Raw genomic sequence first — 20,168 nt, 5'->3', positions numbered from 1 at the left:
AAAAAAAAAAAAAAAAAAAAAAAGGGGGGGGGGGGGTTGGGGGAGAAAAATCTACATTCTGTCTGTAGGACCAGCTAAAAGAGCATCTTGAGAGGCAAACACAATGTAGTTATATATCACCAGTAGCTGTCACGGTAACTACAGGATTATGATTCCAGACTAAAAAATCATTCATGTATCTTCTAATATAGCTAATATGGCCAGCCATTTCAGGTCATCTTGTCTGGAGGAAGAGCCTGAGTAAGACCCTCAGGAGCACCGCCTTCCAAGTGTAAAATACAAGGCAGGAGAAAGCCTGCAAGATTTTAGATTAGAAAATGAACTTTTCACAGACCACCAGTTCAGAAGACCCCAACTGCCACGATAAAGTTCTGAACAGGAAAAGCTGCTTTTTTTCCTTATATTATTTTTTCCTTTCCTCCCCTCCAATACATCCATACCCTTTCCACTACACCCACCCCCCCGCCCGCCCCGGTATGTCATCAAATTCCTGAAGACAAAGAAGTACAGATACTGTCTCATTTAAACGAGATTCATGTTCCAGGAAGTTTAGTAGCTGTAAATTATTCAAAAAAAGCAAAGTGTGTGAGTATAGTGAGATTGGAGTAGAATGAGAGGAAACACAGTACAGCAAATCTTGCCCAGAGCCACGAAGATTTCTCTCCCATCACAGGCCTCCATATTTTCCATGCTTGGAAGTAAATAACCAGCAAGGATTGTTTTTCAGCTAGGTCAAACTAAAAGTCAGAAAGATGATTTGATTTACTTTGTCTCCTCAAGTCAGATCAGTTGTGAAGAGTTACTTCTTCCAAGCAGCCTGAAGTCAACAGTAATCTTGGTAAGAGGAGACAGTAGCCGACATAAATTTAAGACTAAATAAGGACTAAAAACCAGCTGCCATTACCTTGGGGAAATGAAACAGGTGCTGGTAACGGTTCACATCACCTTGTCAAGAAACATTGCCTTGATATAAGAAGAAAAATCCAAATCCAGGCATGATTGTTAGATGTCTAACGAATTTATGTCAGGTGTTTTGCTAAATTCAAGAGTATATCAGTCTCCTTAGGAGTATTTTTTTTTCTTCTTACAAGCAAGATTTTCTAGCAGCAAGTACCAAAAAAGACTAAACCAAAATGCTCTGGCATTACACGTCTCCTGCAAGCCTTTAAATAAATAGGCTGAAAAGGGGTTTGAAGTGCACATGAGCATGCTCTTTTCCATTGAGATTGTGAAAATGTGACCAAGATGTCAAGCATCACATCACCTTGAATACGTTTTATTTAAAACTTAGATCTTAAAATTTAGGCCTTAAAACAAAATATATTAGTCTATGTCCTGCATAGAGAAAAGTCACATGAAGGGCAAGCTGCTCCAGAGTCATTGGCAATATTTCCTGGTCTTTTCACACAGATTATTGCTCTCAGCAATAATCAGCAATGTTCCTTTCCCTGTGTTCCCACAGAATGTGCTTTTACCTGCGTAGACGGGGATTTTGTACATTGTTCTGAATTTCTTCTCAAATACCTATTTCCTAAGACTGCCTTATGGTCAAATTATTGCTGTTCTTACCACTGTATGTGCCCATGATCTTAAAGGTCTACTTCCAACCAGATGATTCTGTGGTTCTGTTAATCTGGGCACTGTATGAACACCGATACAATTCCTTGAAGACCCTGCACTCCAGGCATCTGTAAAGGTTACAGTGTTTGTAATCAAAGCTGGACAAACAAAGCAGACAGGGTTTCATGGGAGTTTGGCTGCTAAAATTTCATAGACTCACGAAGGTACAGGATGGCTGAGGATGGAAGGCAGCTCTGGATATTGTCCAGTCCCAGTCCCAGTCCCTGCTCAAGCAGGGCCACCTGGAGATGGTTGCCCAGGACTTGGGCAGATAGCATTTGAATATCATCTCCCAGGATAAAGACTCTGCAAGCTCTCTGGGAAACCTGTGCCAATAATCAATAGCTCTTATGATAAAAAAATAAAAAGAGTTTTCCTATTTTTAAAAGGAATTTCTTGCATTTCAGTTAGTGCCCATTGCCTCAGGTCCTGCCACTGGGGATCATTAGGGAAAGCCTAGCTCATAACTCACCTAAGACCTAGGACATCTATTCAGAACTTTTTGCTACTGAAAAATGCCCCTCAAAACACATGTTAAACACAGACACACTGATGTTGGCCGTCAGAGATGGAGAGGTTCCTCTTTGGCTGTGCATCCTCTGGAGCCCTGCCGTAATGCTGCAAGGATGGAGCTGACAAGGTAAGACTAGCACTGCCCATACTCTCAGGTGCACCAAGGTCTGTCAGTTCACGTGCAGTTCACATATGGAAGGTTACACACGCACAGCCCGTAAGTGTTTCCAACACAGGCTTTTCTTTTTGCATGTTTAATTCAGGTTGAAAGTTCTCCATGCTTCTATCATCTGGATCCCTCCAGCAGAATCCAATGGCATTTCCACAGAACATATTCTACTTGTTACAAGCAAATTAACTTCTAAAGCCCTACATGTAACCCATGGAAGCTAGGACTATATGAAGATCTTGGAAGAGAGATATGAAGCCATTCCAGACAGAAAACAAATTCACTTTTTCTTGGCTTTGTCTTTCAGTATTTGCTGGCAATTTTCTTGAGAATAGATGAGGGCTGGAAATAGCTCACATAACCCACCTGCAACTACTGCTCAAGCTGGAAAAAACAATGGCACATTATGGGAGGTGTCAAACCCAGGAGCACCTTTTTCTGCTTGACCTCATGGGTCTGCAGGTACATAAAAGAGGATCAAATCTTGTAAAAGGGTGAAATGGGAGCTTTTTCAGGCCTTGCAGAGGCAATTTTATTTTGAAATTCCGTTTCTCTGGATTGCCTTCAGTAGGACAGCACAATCAGCAAAATCCTAACCTCAGAGCTCCGGCCCCATTAGTCACACAAATCTCTGGTGATTTACAGTCAGAAAATCATTTCAAGATATCTGAAAGGACTTTGCTATTCTGCCTAAAGCTACACCTGTGCACTTCTTTGTCTCTAAGTTTCAGTTAGAAATAATTTAAATAAAAGAAAATCATGTTTCCTAGTAGCAGAGCCTGTCAATGAAATATGTTTTACATTTCCAATGGAAATGGGAATTTAGGAAACTAACAGGCAGAGCTTGTGCCTGCATTATGAATACATTTTATATTTGAAAGACTTTATCTCCATCTCACCATCCAGATTTGCAGTTCATCTGTAGCTCTGTGAACCATATTCGTATTGCTCTCAAAGTCTGAATCGCCACCCTGTTAACATGACAACTCAGTTTCTAAGGTGTCTTAAGAAATACAAAAAATAGGGAATCTCTTGTTTCAAATGTCTGTAAGCAACAAGGGGGAAAATCTTGTAACATGCTACACTGGAAGTCAAAAGGATAAAAAAAAAAGATATGAGCAAGCAGGCTTAATGAATTCAACCATGTTTTTGCATCAAAGTATTATGGAAAAAAAACAGAAAGGCAGGACAATTTGTTTGCAAACTATTCACCTAAATAATTTTATCAGAGGGCTCTAATCATACCCTTGTATGGATTAAAATCTTTCCTGCTTAATATGGAGCAAAAAGTCACCAAATTTACTGGGTAAGAGACATAAGCGCTTAGACCCCTGGGTAAGGGATAGAAGCACAGAGAAACTGTGTGAGCCCCTGCAATACTTTCTTGGACTCTAGAAAGGGGTCTTTCACCCCTGAGGACATGGAGGATCCAGTCCTTAGAGACTTAGATTAAGTTTAACACATCCAATATTTTTCAAAATTCAAGTATTTTCACATGGCTTGAATATACTTGATATAACCTTAAACGAGGCTTCGGAAATAAAAGAAATCTTAATCATAAGGTTCTTATACCCATCATCAACTGAAAAAGCAGAAGAGCTCCAAAGTTCCATGCAGGACTCTGCAAAGTGGCATACTGTCAGATCAAGACTTCTGTACTCCTCTCTCATATCACCACCATGTCTTTCAAGATGTGTTCATGACCCTGGCATTCAGTTATACAACTCTAACTGAGGGTAAACCTTGACCTGCCAAAGCTAAGTACTGGAGATAATGCACCTGCATGAAAAAAGAAACCATGTAGATGGAAACTGCCACTGTTATGGCTAGGAAATTCTTTAAAGTAATCCCATACGTCCTTCAGCATCCACAGTGGCAGAGAAAGGATATGCCAATGTCAGGATGTGGTAGAAATGACAAAATAGCCACATTTGGTCTTGCCACAAGCTCAGGTTGTTATATTTTTATACCTAAAAACTACATCATGAAAGTGTAGTTTTGAAACCTGGCACAACCACACATAAACTCACACATGCTTATGCACACATATAGAAAATATGCCTCAACCACAAATATTTACTACTAATTTTGACCAGTTCGATGATCACTTCCATAATGATATCTTTGACATATCACATCAAAGAAAAAGTCCTGGGTGACATTGCTGCACATTTTAACAAGGCATTGGTCTTTGCTGAACTGGCTTATACAACTCTGGCCCACACGTTGGGAGCACCACCATTGACTCTTAGGCAAAAACAAACCCAGAAGTTTGGGAAATTGGGAATTCTCAGCAGCTGACTTCCTCTAGTCTGAAGGAAAAGCCAACAGCAGGAAGTACAAACAGTCTGGTACAGAGCAGAAAACATGGACTGTTTTGTTAAAATTGGTGCCTGACATACAACAAGCATCAGTGGAGTAATCACCCATGAGTTATTCTGCAGTTATCAGCTAGATTACCCATTCTTCTTTTGGGTAAACTCTTCAATCTCAGGTTTCTAATAACAAGGGAAATCTCCTTGCTTGTCAGCGTGTTAGACAGCAATAGGGAGCCAGAGACATTGTCCTCTTCTTGTTATCTGGCTGAGCCATATGTAGCACTAACATACCGAGAGAAAGCTCTGGGAAAAAGCCAGGCTCGCTGAATGCATACGGCTTGCAGTGTTTTTAAGGTGCTATCATTCCTCCTACTGCTTGGCCCACGCTGTCTTGATGTGGGTCAGACTGTAAATGACATGATTTGGTTGCCACTGTGCTAACCTCTGCATTCCTCTCACTCCAAGGGAGAAAGTCTCTTCTTCTTTTCTCATCTGGTTTCAAATGGAATCTTATGAATGCTGCAGATTTAGTGCATACTTTGATAATTGTGGTTTTATTTGAATTGCCACAAAAATGTTGGGTGAGATTAAACACAGGCTTCCCCTTTTGAAGAGGTCTGTGCTTAATATGATTTTTACACCCTGTTTTCTCACTATCTTCTAATTTTTTTCTCCTTTGAGTCTAGTTGCAACTCCAGCTCCTACACTGCAGTTATGAGAGCCATTCCTCAGTACTATGCTAAGTGATATTTATGCATAAACTTTTGCTAATTGCTGATTCCATTGACATTCATGAACTTACGCTGGAATGAATGAAGCTTTCATTCATGTTTATATATTAGTTTCCAACATTTGTATGTTTGTAATCATCAGGCTAAAACCAGCTTTCATTTGCAGAGATGTAAACGGAGGGTAACTGAGTCAGGAGAAACACTATATTCTGTACATGGAAAGATTTTTTTTTTCTAGTATCCTTGAGAGCTGAGTTTATCACAGAAACTTCCCAACTCAATGTAGTTTGTTCAGGACTGGTAACTGTGGTTATGGCTGCATTAACAAGATGTTTGGATCCATAGAAGTCAATCTCTAAAACTCGTTTTATGCTGGGGGTATAGGCAGTTCTACAGGTCATGGGACTTTTGGTTCAGATAAGCTCTAAGTTTGCTCCCACGCACTCTGTTGCTGCTGCAGCTCACCTTCCAGGCTAGTTCTGTCCAAAGAGAATCCAGGTCAGGACCTGTGGTGCCCTTCCTGATGTGAACCCACACTGAGCAAGCAGGCAACCATTGAGCGTTGCCTGAAGATTGCTCTCCTGATCTAACGAACACACTAACACAGACACACCCTATGTGTAAATTACAGAGACTTAGACAATTAGAATATCTCTGTGGTAATCCCTAGCCATCAACAATTTTCCCAGCCATATAATTGCTACTATTAACAACACAAGTTCTCAATTTAACAAATGTAAGCAAGATAAATGCCCACATCACTCTGGCTTCTCCCAGCTTTATGATTCAGAGCATAGCAAACTGTTGCCCTTGGTCTTTTGGAAATAGTGCCCATGTGATAATTTTAATGACAATGCAGTACTTCTTCTGGTCTGTTCTGGATATCTGAGGGCTTTGATTGCTTTATCATGGAGGAGGTACTGACCGTAAAGTAAATTGGGTCTGTCATGCCCCAAGGACCCGTACCTTATTCTCTTCCACTCAGCTGCCCACATCCTTCCTTGCTCTTTATACTTAGCAATAGGTAACTCAGAATAGAGAATCAAAACTGAAGAGGACACCTAAACAGTCTGGAATCAGCAGGGAAAGGAACCAAGAGGTTTCTGTTGTAACATCATGGGAGAGGATGGCTCGTAGGAAGAGGTGATGTGATACATCGCTTAGATTTTCTGTTATCCTTTAGCATTGGTGCTGTAGGCAAACATCCGCAACTGCTTTCCTCTGCAATATTCTACCATCTTTCGGCATTGGTTCTGGTTTGAATGCCTCCAGCATAGGAAACCAAGCTTCCTTCCTCCCTGTATGCACAGTGTTTTCAGCCCTCTCTTCATGTCTTGCTGCTGCTGCTGCAAAAAAGCAACACCTGTGTGCATAGCCTTTTTATTATTATCCTTTATCCTCTTCTGAAATGGTTAACACATTATTTCTCATCAGCTGTTTCACAGGAATCACTTATGTATGTGTTTTGAATCTCACTCGTCTCTGAAGTAACTGTAGTTACTGTCAACTAAAACTACTTACCCGTAGATAGCAGACGAAGCCCCAGACAGACAATGGGCCAAGACAGAGAAGGATGATATTGCCTTAAAACCACTGTAATTACATGCAATCAACAAGCCTGGCCTTTTCCCAGAGCTGTCTCTGGGGATGTTTGTGCTATCTACGGCTCAGCCAGACAAGGAGAGGACAAGGTCTCTTGCTCCCTTTTGTTGTCTAACTTGCTAATAAGCAAGGTTTTCCTTGTTATTAAAGATCTGAGATCTGAATAGCAAACTGATGGCACCCACTCATATAGTTTCTCCATAGTAAAAGATGGACAGCCATGTTGTTGCAATCCTTGATCGTGCTGGCTGCCCAGCAATACTGTTTGGAACAGTTCTCCTTCAAGCGTCCAGAATTCCACATGGGAACAGTTTCCGTAAGCAGTTTCTCATATGGGCCATGAAAAATATTCAGAAAAAAAAAATAAGGGAGAGACGAAAAAAAAGGTTGAGATATAACTGAAAATGCTTTTATGCAGTGAATAAACAGATATTGAACTGCTGCTTTTGAAAAGGTGATATGCTCACACAGCCTAGTCTTGGTCACAGTATCTGCACACAGACCCCATGTAAAGTGCAAATTCATCAATAAGCAGTGACACAGAACTGCTGCTCAGACTCACACTAGTCCTTTATACAGGATAATACATTTGTAAATACAAATATCCCTCAATCAGTGAGAAATTCTGAAAAGGCAGTGTTCTTCCAGTTTGTTTTTAGGCCAAACCTACCAGGACCAGAGATTACTAAAGCTTCAGTCATTATAATTACACTAAGGAACAGCTTCACTCAACTTCAGACACACTTTCACCCTCCTCAAACTGCTAGCTCTATCTTGACAAAGTTTGTAACTGAAGGTTAGAGCATGCTTGGTTCGGAGAAATCAAGACACACTGGGGTGCTAGAAAAGCCTGTGATCACACAGATATGAGAAAATATGACAGACCCTGGTTTATTCAGCTTCCTGCAAGTCACATGATGTAATTAATTCCAAGTGGTTTTGGTCTCTGTACAGAAACTTCCAGCAAAAGATTTAAACAATGTAATAATTACCTTTTTCCTTTCATGAGCCTTCTGACTATGCCTTAATTTATGATGCTTTTAACTAGCATACATGTATCCTAAGGCTATGATGGGTGCACATTTATTTAAGTCAAAAGATAAATCTTAATGAAAGGGTTTTTTTACACAATAATTAACCTATTTTGATCATCATAACAGTAATTATTAGAGGCACAAAAACAGAATCAGATCTCAGAAGAAGCCACGAAGATCCGAAATAGGGTGGAGTAGCAGCACTGCCCTATTATTTTGCCAAGAAATGATACATCAAAGTGGCAGCAGTGAATCATCATACACTGCTAGGAACTACACCCAGTGAATTCAAGAGATGGAAATACTAGATGCACTTATCTCTGTCATAAATTGCAAATTCTAATCATACAGCAAATGATAGCGCGCAATATGCCTTCTCTCATAGTTATCAAGATATGCCCTCCTCGTGCCTCCTCCAACATGATCACTCATCAGATTAAAAGAAAAAAACTGAAGAACTACAAAAACACAGCAATTTTGGCTTGATATGAAAGGTCCACCTATTTTTAAGAAAATGGTTTTATTTCGTGAAGGATTAGAAACTCTCAACATGTGTCAGATAACCCAAATGGGCAGCCTTGTTATTTTAGAAACTTCTTACCTACATAAAAACCCCACGCTTTTTTATGGGATTATACACGAGGCAAGACCAGCACTCAAAAAGAGCACACCCACTCGTACCTGCTGTCATCCTCCCCTTTGCAGAAATGACTAGTATTCTGATTTTCTGCCCAGCTATTAAATCATTGTGCCCATATACACACAGAATCGGTCTATAACTTGCAGGCAAATCTTTTGCAATGACACACAGTAAAGAAGTCGAACAAAATGGAGAACACTTTTTAAAAAATATCCTAATCATTTTACCTCTTTGTCACATTTACTTTAAGAATTAGTTTCCCAAAACCAAAAAAAAAAAAGTTTAACGATACTCAAAGGGACCTCCTATAAAAGCAGACACCAGCAAAAAGACATGAACAAAGAGTTCCTTAAAGAAAAGTTTATAGTATGGTACCTTTTCCAGTCAAAGTTTCCTCTTGTATTTTCCTCACCGCTTCTTGGCCCTCACTCTCACTGTTTCCAGCTGTTATAACACAGAAAATGGAAAATTAACAATTAAATCAACTTAAGGACAGTGAATATAGGCATGCCACTATGAAGTGCTAACCACAGTGTAAAACCAGTATGAAGTTTTAGGTGAAAAGACATGATTTGTTACCGACAGGCAGCAGAGGTTTTTGAAGAGGGCTGTACAAATGCACTGCTGCTCACACAAGTTCTGCCCGTTTATCTCATTCGCTTGTACAAGATAGGATCATCTGCTGGCTGGACCAGCAGAACTGAGATGTAAATCTGCGAGAAAAGTGAATTATACGACATCCAGATTCTGCAAAAGCTTCGCTACGGGTTAGAGCGAACCCCCCCGCATACCTCGTTCATTTTCCAAAATGAAGACTTGCACAGTTGGAGGAAAGGCCCCACTACTTTGGCCCAAATGCTTAGGAAAATTTTTACTAGCACTAACATAAAATGAGATTAAAAAATGCCTTTTGTGCCATGGAGCTTAGGAGGACAGCTAATAACTTGTCTGACATTTGTTTGGCGTTTTTTTAATAATAACCTCTCAAAGGAAAAAACATAAGCACAAACAAAATATTGTACTTGGTAGTGTAAGTTAATTTTTTAAAATTAAGTTTAACATTCCTTTTATATATCCACAAATATTTTATGTAGCAGGATACATCAAAATACTTATTCTTTATTATCAGTTGGATAAAAATACTGATATCCCTTATGAACTTCATGAAGCTGCTGCCTTCTTTTTCTAATTATATAACACCTCTGCCTTGGTTTCTACACAGTCTTTGTCTTGTGCTGCTCTACAAATGTCCTGTCATCTCATTCACTTGTTAGCTATGCAGCAGAAATTACAGGTTTTGCACTTTTTTCCTCATCTTTTTTTTAGTAACAGTGACTGAGCGCTATCAAAGACAAGGAATGAATCACAGCACCACAAAATAAGTTGAAGTTGGAAGGGACCTCAGGAGATCATCTGTTTCAGCCTCCTGCTCATGTTAGTTGGTACGCACTCATATTTCTTTAAGATGTTAGATCATGCTTTATAGTGCTCTTAAACTGCATGCATTGCCTTGATTAACTGCATCGATCTCACAAAGAATATATTCAAAAAGTGGGAGTGAGCCTTTTGAGATAGATCAGTGTGTCCCCCATTGGTTGCACTAGCTGAAGGCTCAGAGCACCGAATGGAGATTTTTGGGATAACCTGACCACTTCAAGGAGGTAGGCTAATGCATTCTTTCGAGGATGGAGATTTTGCTGTGCTTCTGCAGCAAAAAACAATGATTTAGAACACATCTTTGTTTGCATGATATGCAAGAAGTCTCAATATTTACATAAATGTAGCCAAAATAAAGAGATTTTGCATTCCAGATACTGGAGAGAAAATAGCTCTCACAGAAAACCAAGAAAGAATCCTACTGTTCTATAACTGTTCTCTATAAATTCTATTAACTATGAAATTATATTCCTCAGACTGACCAAGAAAGAAAGACAAGGGAAAAAAATTTTAAAACCATACATTTGCAGTATTTTCTTCTCCCTGCTGTTTCTTTTTTTCCGCTTTAAAACCATCCAGCCTTGTACAGAACAGAAACATTCAGCTTGATGCTAATTTCCAGAAATAGATGCAGTGTCAACAAACAAACCCTGCAGTGCAACTGCCATTTCTGGGGAAATCTGTGCACAGGGGTTAGGGGCAAGAGATCAATTTTCCTTATTGTTTCACCTCAAGTGATGTACTAGAGTAAGATTTCAAACTCAGTGTGTTATTATAGCAGATAGAATTAGACTAGAAACAAAAATACTTCAGTGCCAATTCTGTGAAGGTCCTTTTTGATTCCTCTTTCATTCAGCATTCCTCACGCAGAGAACAGGCTTATTAAAGCCTCCAGTGTCGTGATTTTACTCAGTATGTTCACTTAATTTGTTCTTTTGAAAGAGCTTGTGTTCACAACAAATTTAAATTTGCTCTATTTTGCTGTTATATAAATGGTTATTCATTAAAACATCGTGCCTTCCAAATGAGCTCATTTTATTCATATTTGTGTATTTTTCACTCTAGACCACTGGGAAAAAATAATTATTTTTCTAAACAGTCACTTCAGATGTCTGTTTCCAGCCTGATTCAACAGAGGGTTTGAAAACCGGATTCTGGAGGCTGGTGTATCGCAAAAATCGAAATAGCCTCAGTGCAAGCTGCTACTGTAAGAGAGGCTTGTGAAATATTTCTTTCAAAGAAAATTGTGTAGGAAAGAATAAAGACATTGAACAAATGACCAAAATCCTTACAAAAAGTTCAAAGACACATATATCTGAAAGATACCATAAGACCCAGAGAGTAATGTACGCATCTGAGTTAGCTTAAGGAGGTCAGCATTCTCTTGCTGAGGATGGGTGGGAGAGGAAAGGCACACTGCACTGTTGTACAGCTTCTCTTCTATCACATCCTTCTGGGGTCCTCAAAGCAAAGTGAGCGGTAGGCGTGAAAAAGAACAATATCCTTTTAAGTGCTACATTAATTACGCAGAATTTTTAAAAAAATACTTAAATCACCAAGCTAACACAATCGGCTTTAGGTTGGGAAAAACGTTAAAAAAATTGTATCTTCTTGATGAAGATGGGTCACTAAAGGGCACAACCTTCAGGTGTACAGTACAGGAGTACAGCATTCTACTCAGGCGGGGGGATGCTTTCCTGTACAGGTGTCAATTTCTTACCACCATCAGCTGGTTTAGATCCTCAGCATATTCGTAGAGATTCTTCACAAAACTTTCTGATACACAGGAGGATCCTCTGGCTGGACTTTTTGGACAATGATTCACCATAATTTTCGTATGTCTGACATGCCAGCCTTCACCTACTCGAAGTGCTCGAGCATCTGTAGCGTGAGATCTGCCTACTCTGGATTCACGTGGTTTGGAAGGAAGAATAAGAAAGGGAAGACAGACCATGCAGTCTGCATTTTTATGCAGTGAGGGAATCTGAACAAAAGCTTTGAGAAAAGGGGATTCACTGTCTTGAGAGCTTAGCTCATCAAGGTATGCAAAACTGTAATAATCTTGCTTTTCATGCTAATTTAAAGTGTCTATTGGGAACTTCAAAATAGATACAGTTGTCTCAAGAACTGTTTATGTGAGGTATTCAGTGACCTATCATGTTTTTCTTCTACTTAGTCCCCACAGAATAGTGAAAAATTCAGGTGTGACTGATTCAATAACAACGCTGAAAACAATTAATTCTGAAAATAAAACTAATATAAAAATAAATTCAAGTCTGAATAGATGCACCTGTATAAAATAAGATGTCATTGTAATGGCACAAAAAGTTCTAATTCTGAGTAAAATACTGAAATTCATGTCGAAAAAATACAAAGGAAAATAGATTTAAATACAGCTTCTAGTTAAAAAAAAAAAATTGACACTCTTCAACAGTCACCTGCACAAACACCACCAGTCAAAGCATGTTGATCTAACACCACCACAGAAGTACATAGAAAAATTCTTATCAGCAGTAATAGGCTTTGGATCTTGCCCTGAAGATCAGGCTCTGTCATCTTAATCACTTAAGTAGATTCTAACTGAAAGTTATTTCAGGGATTTCAATAGAATTAGCACTGAGGATTGCTCAGCCTGAAAAAGAAGGGCAAAAATGCAGCCCATAGAAACACAGCACGGCTGGGAAACATTTACACTACGCTACTTACAGGGTGCTCATACTTCTATACTCTTTATACAGTTTTTTCCATTTCTTTGAATGTGGAAATCTCTCCAAAAGAATAATTGCTACTCACACTCATAATTTATGTACAAAATTGACCCCGATAAACAAGCAAGATCTCTTCCAATTGGTGTTTTGCAAAAACAGGAATTTGCAATCTTGATGTTTCAAGGAAATGTACCGCAGGGCATTATAAAGAGATTTAAAACAGTCTACGAGCAACGACACAGCCTGTAAAGCTTAAGGTTGCCTGGAGAGAATAAACTCACAAATCCAAAAAGCCCTTGCTTACCACAGTTAGCAGGGGGAGATTTCAGCAAGATAACACACACACACACAAAATACAAATAAAACCATTTCAAGATGAACACTAAGAAGATGAAAACCACCCAGGATGCAGTGGTCCAGAGAAAGACCCAACCCCTCCAGCCTGGAGCCCGAGAACCATCCCTCAGCCTGCAATAAACCTCAGCAGGGGAGGCAGGGTGAACTCCCTGGCAGCAGGGCAGCCATGATGGCACATCATCTCCCAGCCCTCCCCACACGCCCCAGCCTCTGGCAAGCGTGACCCCCTCCTTCACCAGTGCCTGGGGAACCTGTCTACCCAAGATAAATGTTCATCCCTTGACTTATTTAGGAATAATTATGCATCAGTTAATCCCCAAAATGATGAACAACTTTCTAGGTTTCACAGCCTGCCCCATGGCCCTCCCCACTCCCCCCAGTCACTTGAAGCAACCTAAGTTTATAAGTGGTGCTCATAAACTCTAATGCATATGTGCATTACCGGGAGAGGCTTGGTGGTGTGGTTATAAATTCTGTATAAATGTATACCATCTGATTAAGGAGTTGCAGAGGGTGATGGTTTGGTGGCTTTGTGCAACAGAATATAAAAAAGAATTAAACTGTAAACTTGAATTAAAGTGCCTCCTCAGAGTAGCATAATCCTCATTACGATGGAAGAGGAACTGATTTCATTGGAGCACCAGTCTGAAGGCAGGGCATGCAAGGGCACCCAAAGCCTCAAGAGAAAAACAACATCCTATCAGCTGGTGTTATGAGGATTGTGATTTTCTGAGTGTGTACGGCACTGCACAACAAATAGCATATGCATAAGAGAGAGGAATGACTGTCTCCAAAAATCTCTGACAAGGAGAAATATGAACTCAGTACAACATGAACGTTTATAAGGGAAGCTGTAAAATCTTCAATAAAAAAAGAAAATTCTTGTTTAGGAAAAAGGAATATAGATTTCATGTCTCACCCGTAAAAATTGCAAGTCATGAATTTGTTATTCAATAAAGCTAGGTATAAGGATGTAACCGGGTATATAAAAAAACCCAACATTGCAAAAGTGATACAAAGCTTCCTTATGTCTAGACATACCATGCATCTTTTGTCATCCAGTTCATCATTCAGCAGACACAATTAAATACATCCCTTTTCGACATGAGTGGCAAAAATATGAAAAGAAATCATCATTCTTGCCCTAGGTTTCAGCAACTCAGCTGTTCCAAAGAGAAGAATTGTTTGTCAATTAGTAAGTGCCCTGTTGCCAACAATAACCTGTATCAGGTGCTTAAGTAAAAGGTATATGGCATTAAGTAAAAGGCATTAAGTCTAGGAGTGATATTTTCCAATACACCCTCCCAGTAGGAAGAAGTTTCAGAGAATTTCTGAATGAAAGGTCATGCCTAACCTCTCAATGAACCTATCCTCCACTACTTCATCTAATTGCACTTTCAACTCATTCAAGCCAAAGGGTTCTGGGACAACGGGCGCTGTGATTTAATGACACGCTTAATTACATTAAAACGATTGTACTTCAGTAGTTTGGTTTTGTTTGTTTGTTGGGTGGTTTTGTTGGATGTTCTCTACTTTACAAGAACACAGGGAATAACCACTTCTCATCCACTTTCTCTAGACCATTCGTAATTGTATGATATCACACCTTAGTCATCTGTTTGCAAGCGGAACAAGCTTTATTAGCCTCACCTTGCACATAGCCACCCCATCCTCCTCACCATGCTTCTCTCATTTTTTCCAGTTCTACCAGACTCCTTTTGAGTGTTCACAACAAGATGAACCAATTATGTCTACACAGGAAGAGGGATGATTCCTGTCCCATTTTTATCTTCTTTACTGCGAAATAGTAAGATTTTGTTTGCCTTTATGACTGGCACTAAATATCAAAAAATTATGCAGAGAGCTTTCAACACTAAAACACTATTTTTATTTTTATTTTAATTTTAATTTTTATTCTTATTTCTTGAGTAGCAGTGATTAATTTAGACCCTAATATTTAGAATGGTTGTTTTCCCTCATACGCAGTATTTACATTTACTGACACATTATTTATAGCCACTCCTTCATAACTCAATCATTCAGTAATGTGAGATAATTCCCCATTCTTCGCAGTGGTTAAAATTTCTCAAGGCAATTCTAGAGACTAGCCAGTCCCACCCCCTTCTACAGCTGGTTGCCCAGGACCACGTCCAGTCAGTTTGAATATCTTCAAGGATGGAGACTCCATAACCTCTTTGGGCAACTTGTTCTTGTATTTGACCACCCTCGATGTAAAAAAAGTGTTTCCTTATGCTTAAGTGAAATTTCCCGTGTTTTGGTTTCTGCCCATTGCCTCTTGTCCAGTCACAGGCACCGCTAAGCAGACCCTGGCTTCATCTTCTTTACTGTCCTCATGAGATGTTTATACACATGGAAGAGGCCCCCTTGAGCCTTCTCCTTTCAGGCTGAACAGTCCCAGCCATCTCAGACTCCCCTTGTGTGTCAGAAGCTAAAATCCCTCAACTATCAGTTGTCAAATTAATATAACTATCAAATTAATAGGATATTCAAATTAATTTGACTATCTAAACAAATTTGCACAAAATGCATCACCTCACTGTTCACCCTTTTTTCTGTGTCTTTCTTTTATAAATGTACTGAATATATGCCTATGGAAACAGGAGTCCCTTTGCTCCATCCCAAAGCTGACAAATAATTCCTAAATATTGTTTTCTCTCTGCTAATCAGTTACCAATCTACAAGAAGTTTCTCTTATCTCAAGACAAGATAGTCACTTTAAAATCTTTTGGCATGAACTTTGCCAAAAGCTTTTGAAAATCAAGATTAAATTAATTCACACAATTGTTGAATTCTTGAAAGCATTTAATAAATGCTTAATTAATCAATTGTCCTCCAGGACTCCCGTTCTTGGCAGGCCCCGGCCTCCCCGTGCCCGGGTCTGTGATGTCCGGAGGTAGAGCAGCGACTCTTTCACGGGCACCCTCTTGCTGTGGGGAAGGAGCTTGCGTGCCCTTGCGAGGTTGAGAGCTGTGCTGGTGGTGGCATGTGCCTCCGGTGGGGTCTCCCAAGCCAGACAGGTCTCAACTGAAGGGTCACACAAAGTGTGTCCACGGGCAGGATGGGCTCACTAGCCTTCGGGCACCATCCTAGGAGAAGGACAACTCTGACTCCAAACCCGGGCAGATGGAGCTCGTTTAGCCCTGTAAGGCATCCATCATCTAAGAGAAGGACACTCTAACCAAACCTACGACCCGAGGACTCAGCTGTCACCGTCCAAGCTCGCTGGGCCCTGGCAGATGAACCTCAGGTGTAAAGGGTGGAGCCAGTTCCACGCACGCTGGTGCCTCACCTAAAAAATCCACCGTGCAGACCCGAAGGGTGCACTCATCGCTTGCAGTGAGTGTGGGAAAAGCCCTTCCCAGATCTTCGTTCGCAAAGCCAAGCCATGATGGAATGAATCAATTAAATGTCTAGAAAAACTGCACTAACTCTACCAAAATTTATCACCTCATATTTAACGCTGTATTTTTTTAATAATGCCTGACATTTTTTTTCAATATAAAAACCACACTCACTGCACAAAGTCCATCCTAAAACCGCCCAACACTCATATTTGCTCACCTTACACTTCTCCTATACTGAGGATGATTTGAGGTCTGATGTAGAAGATACTAGTCCAGAAACAGTTTTACGCTATTGAGGGATTTTGTTTTCATCTCAGTGGCTTGTTTTAGACAGTTTTATTTTCTTTTCTGATAGGAGGTACTGTATTTATTCTGAGTTTGTAATAATCTCCACACTATTCATAAGCACTGTATCTTTTTCACTGCTCATTTTACATACTTCTTTTAGAAGAGACAGTGAACAGGGGTTGTCTCTAAAAAACACATTTTTAGATTGAAGACTCCAAGCCCATTTGGTTGTTCCTTACAAGAATACTTCTCCATACCCTTGGTAAGTTTGTTTTCTTCTAAAGCCATTAAATTTTTATGCTATCCATTTTGAAATAGGCAGACCAGAACTTAACGCAGCATTTAAGTGGCTGGCACCCACAGGAATCTTTCGGTTCAATCAACTCATATTGTCTGTTTTGTTTGTTCCTTTTCTAACAGTTTCTAATATTTGTTTTGATTTTTGCAAGCTATTGAGCTCTGAGTTTTCATAGAAAAATCTATTTCAACTGCAAGACCTTTCTCCAAAGTGATAACGGTCAACACAGAAACCATCACTTCTTTTGGGAGAGTTAAGATTTTTCTCCACGTCCATCGCTCCATACTGATCTACACTGAATTGCACACACCTTTTAACACCCAGCTTCTTACGGTCTTCTTGCAATTCTTCACACATGCTCCTGGCCTTTATTACCCTGAATAATTTAACACAATTTGAAAGACTTGTCACTTCACTATTTGCTCCTCCTCTAAAATTACATGTTGAAAGCATGGGTTCTAATTCATATCCCTGCTGAACACCCACGGTAACACCCTCTCTACTAAGAAAATCACCATTTATGTCTATGTTCTGTCATAACATGCAATGTTATTGCATAAATGTTATGGCATTCATACCTATCCTTCGTGCTGGGTAGTGTCCTTAACAGCCTTAAGAATTTCGTTTTAAGATTTCCAGAAATCCAAACAAACCGTATCATCCCAAATCTCTCTCACCCACAGGAAGGTTGAGCTTAGTTAATCAAAATATTTTACTATGCAGTCCACCTGCACAGTTGATTGAGCTATATTTCTACTTGAGATTACCGTCCAAAAGAGAATTTGTTTGATCTAAGTGTCTTTTCAGACATTTGTCACTCTTTTAATAATAGTTTGAAATGTTCCAAAGAATGCTATAATGAGTGTGTTCATAAATAAGCAGTCTTAAACCACTGCCAGTTGTAAAAGAAACCTATAAATTTTGCAGGTGGAATGTTCAAAATGAATAAACACAAATGAATACATTTTTAAAAAAGGAAAAAGACTTTAAAACAAGGATAGTGACAGTCTTCAAACAGAAATCAGGGGCTGAAGCTTTTGACAAAGTTCTCATGGATTGGGAAGGCGGTGTGTGGCTATGTGCACATGCATAGTGCGTAAATAACAGGCAGCACTATAAGTAGCATTTTTCATAACCCTGATTGCAGTGTACTGATGTGTTAAAATCTGAACTGCATGACAATCATAAGGCAATCTGCATGCATTCTCTTAATCTTCATACCAGAAGAAGGAAACCCTCACCTAATTTTAAATGGCTGGTGCTATTTTGACACTTCCTGGCTAACTCTACAACTCATTTAAGCCTAACAAAGCCTGGCTGAACAAAAAAATGTGACTCAAGCATCTCATACGTCTATGTAGAGTGAGAAAAGACTATTAAAGGATCCCACATAAATTTTCAGTAATTGAAATTAAATCAAAGCGTCTTTGAAATTTAACAATTGCACTGTCTTGATAGGGCTTAATTATCCTTCTAAAGGCACTTTGTAGTATTATATAATACAAGAATTTTCTGATTTATAGTGCAGAGAGTCCAGCTTGAAAATTGGAAATGAATGTGAATGAAAGAGATGACAGAAATATCTTGTGTGGTCCACTGCAGGGCTTCCAGAGGTCACACAGAAGTGCTGAGTCAGGTGATGGAACTACATTTATTAAGCCAAAATTGCATGGTTCAAATAAGTCACTTGAATATATATGCACATATATAAATATAATGAGAACGTTCCCTTCAGAATGTGAGCCTGTCTTAGGAAATCATAACACTGATATACTCAGACGCTGAAGATTGATTACACTGCCCTGGGTCTGGTGTTTTATACCAAGCAGCATATGTGCAACACTGTCAAGCTGAAAACCTTTTGATTTTCATTCACCATTATCAGAAAGTATTATCAAAGCTTCTGTATTAGATATTATCACACATTTTTTTCCATTCTTCTTTTATTAATGTACTGAGGAAAAAAAGGAAAAATCAAACTGAAGCTCTCTTTTTTAAAGTCAATAATTTTAACAGGCACTCACAGAATCCTCTTAAAATTACACCACAGGATGAAGGATGGAAGGAATATGAAAAGTTTATGCTTCTGAACAATCTAAATTCAGTCTCACAGAACTGTGGCCGACACTGTGAACCAGAGCTGAACCTACTGGGTTTTATGACTGGGAGGTCTTGATAACTGAAGCTCTCTTTTTTAAAGTCAATAATTTTAACAGGCACTCACAGAATCCTCTTAAAATTACACCACAGGATGAAGGATGGAAGGAATATGAAAAGTTTATGCTTCTGAACAATCTAAATTCAGTCTCACAGAACTGTGGCCGACACTGTGAACCAGAGCTGAACCTACTGGGTTTTATGACTGGGAGGTCTTGATTTTCAATGTTCTTATTGTTAAAAGAATATTTGTTTGTAAGTAAGTACACCCAAAACACCATTTTCAATAACAGCGGCTGGTCAGTAGGCACCAAAACCAATGCGTCATTTACCTTCTTTCTCTGACAATGAAGTTGCACGCTTATCTATCAAGTAGTTTTTCAATGTTCTTATTGTTAAAAGAATATTTATTTGTAAGTACACACAAAACACCATTTTCAATAACAGCGGCTGGTCAGTAGGCACCAAAACCAATGCGTCATTTACCTTCTTTCTCTGACAATGAAGTTGCACGCTTATCTATCAAGTAGTAAATCGCACAGGAGGCAGCAGGAGCTCCCAGTGTGGCTTGACTCTAAAGTCTCACCACTGGCAGCATCTTCCCCTACCAAGCGTCTGCTGTCTGTCATGAGATTTTCCTGAAGTGAAAGCCCTGCTGACTGTGAGTAATGCTCTCACAGCCTGGCAAAAAGTCTCAGTGAAATATATCAAACAAACCCATAGAAAATTATTTTCATAATTTCCCCATTCATGCCAACATTTTTCCCAGTGCAAGCCTGAGGGCCAGGCAAGTAGCACCCACAGAGGGAGGCTATCAGGGGGAGAAAGAAGTCTTGTGCACCAGTGGTGGGACTAGAAAGGAACCATTTGCTGAAAATGCTCTGTGAGCACACTGTCTTTTCACACACTACCTATTCACGTTCCATAGGGC

The 20,168-nt window shown here is 39.5% G+C and overlaps 1 protein-coding gene across 1 annotated transcript in view; it reads right to left on the bottom strand.

The window, feature by feature from the left end:
• Positions 1 to 20,168, bottom strand: part of DHRSX (dehydrogenase/reductase (SDR family) X-linked) — a gene marked incomplete at its 3' end in the record, with an annotated part of 119,494 nt that overhangs the window by 80,825 nt on the left and 18,501 nt on the right. The window contains exon 3 of the mRNA XM_010139651.1: positions 9,003 to 9,071. Coding sequence (XP_010137953.1) covers positions 9,003 to 9,071 — 69 coding nt within the window. The remainder of the gene's footprint in view (positions 1 to 9,002; positions 9,072 to 20,168) is intronic.

Source organism: Buceros rhinoceros, unplaced genomic scaffold (genome assembly GCF_000710305.1).
Source record: "Buceros rhinoceros silvestris isolate BGI_N320 unplaced genomic scaffold, ASM71030v1 scaffold3487, whole genome shotgun sequence".
NCBI lineage: Eukaryota > Metazoa > Chordata > Aves > Bucerotiformes > Bucerotidae > Buceros > Buceros rhinoceros.
Note: the sequence above shows the minus strand (reverse complement) of the source record. Positions and strands in the feature narration are given on the sequence as shown.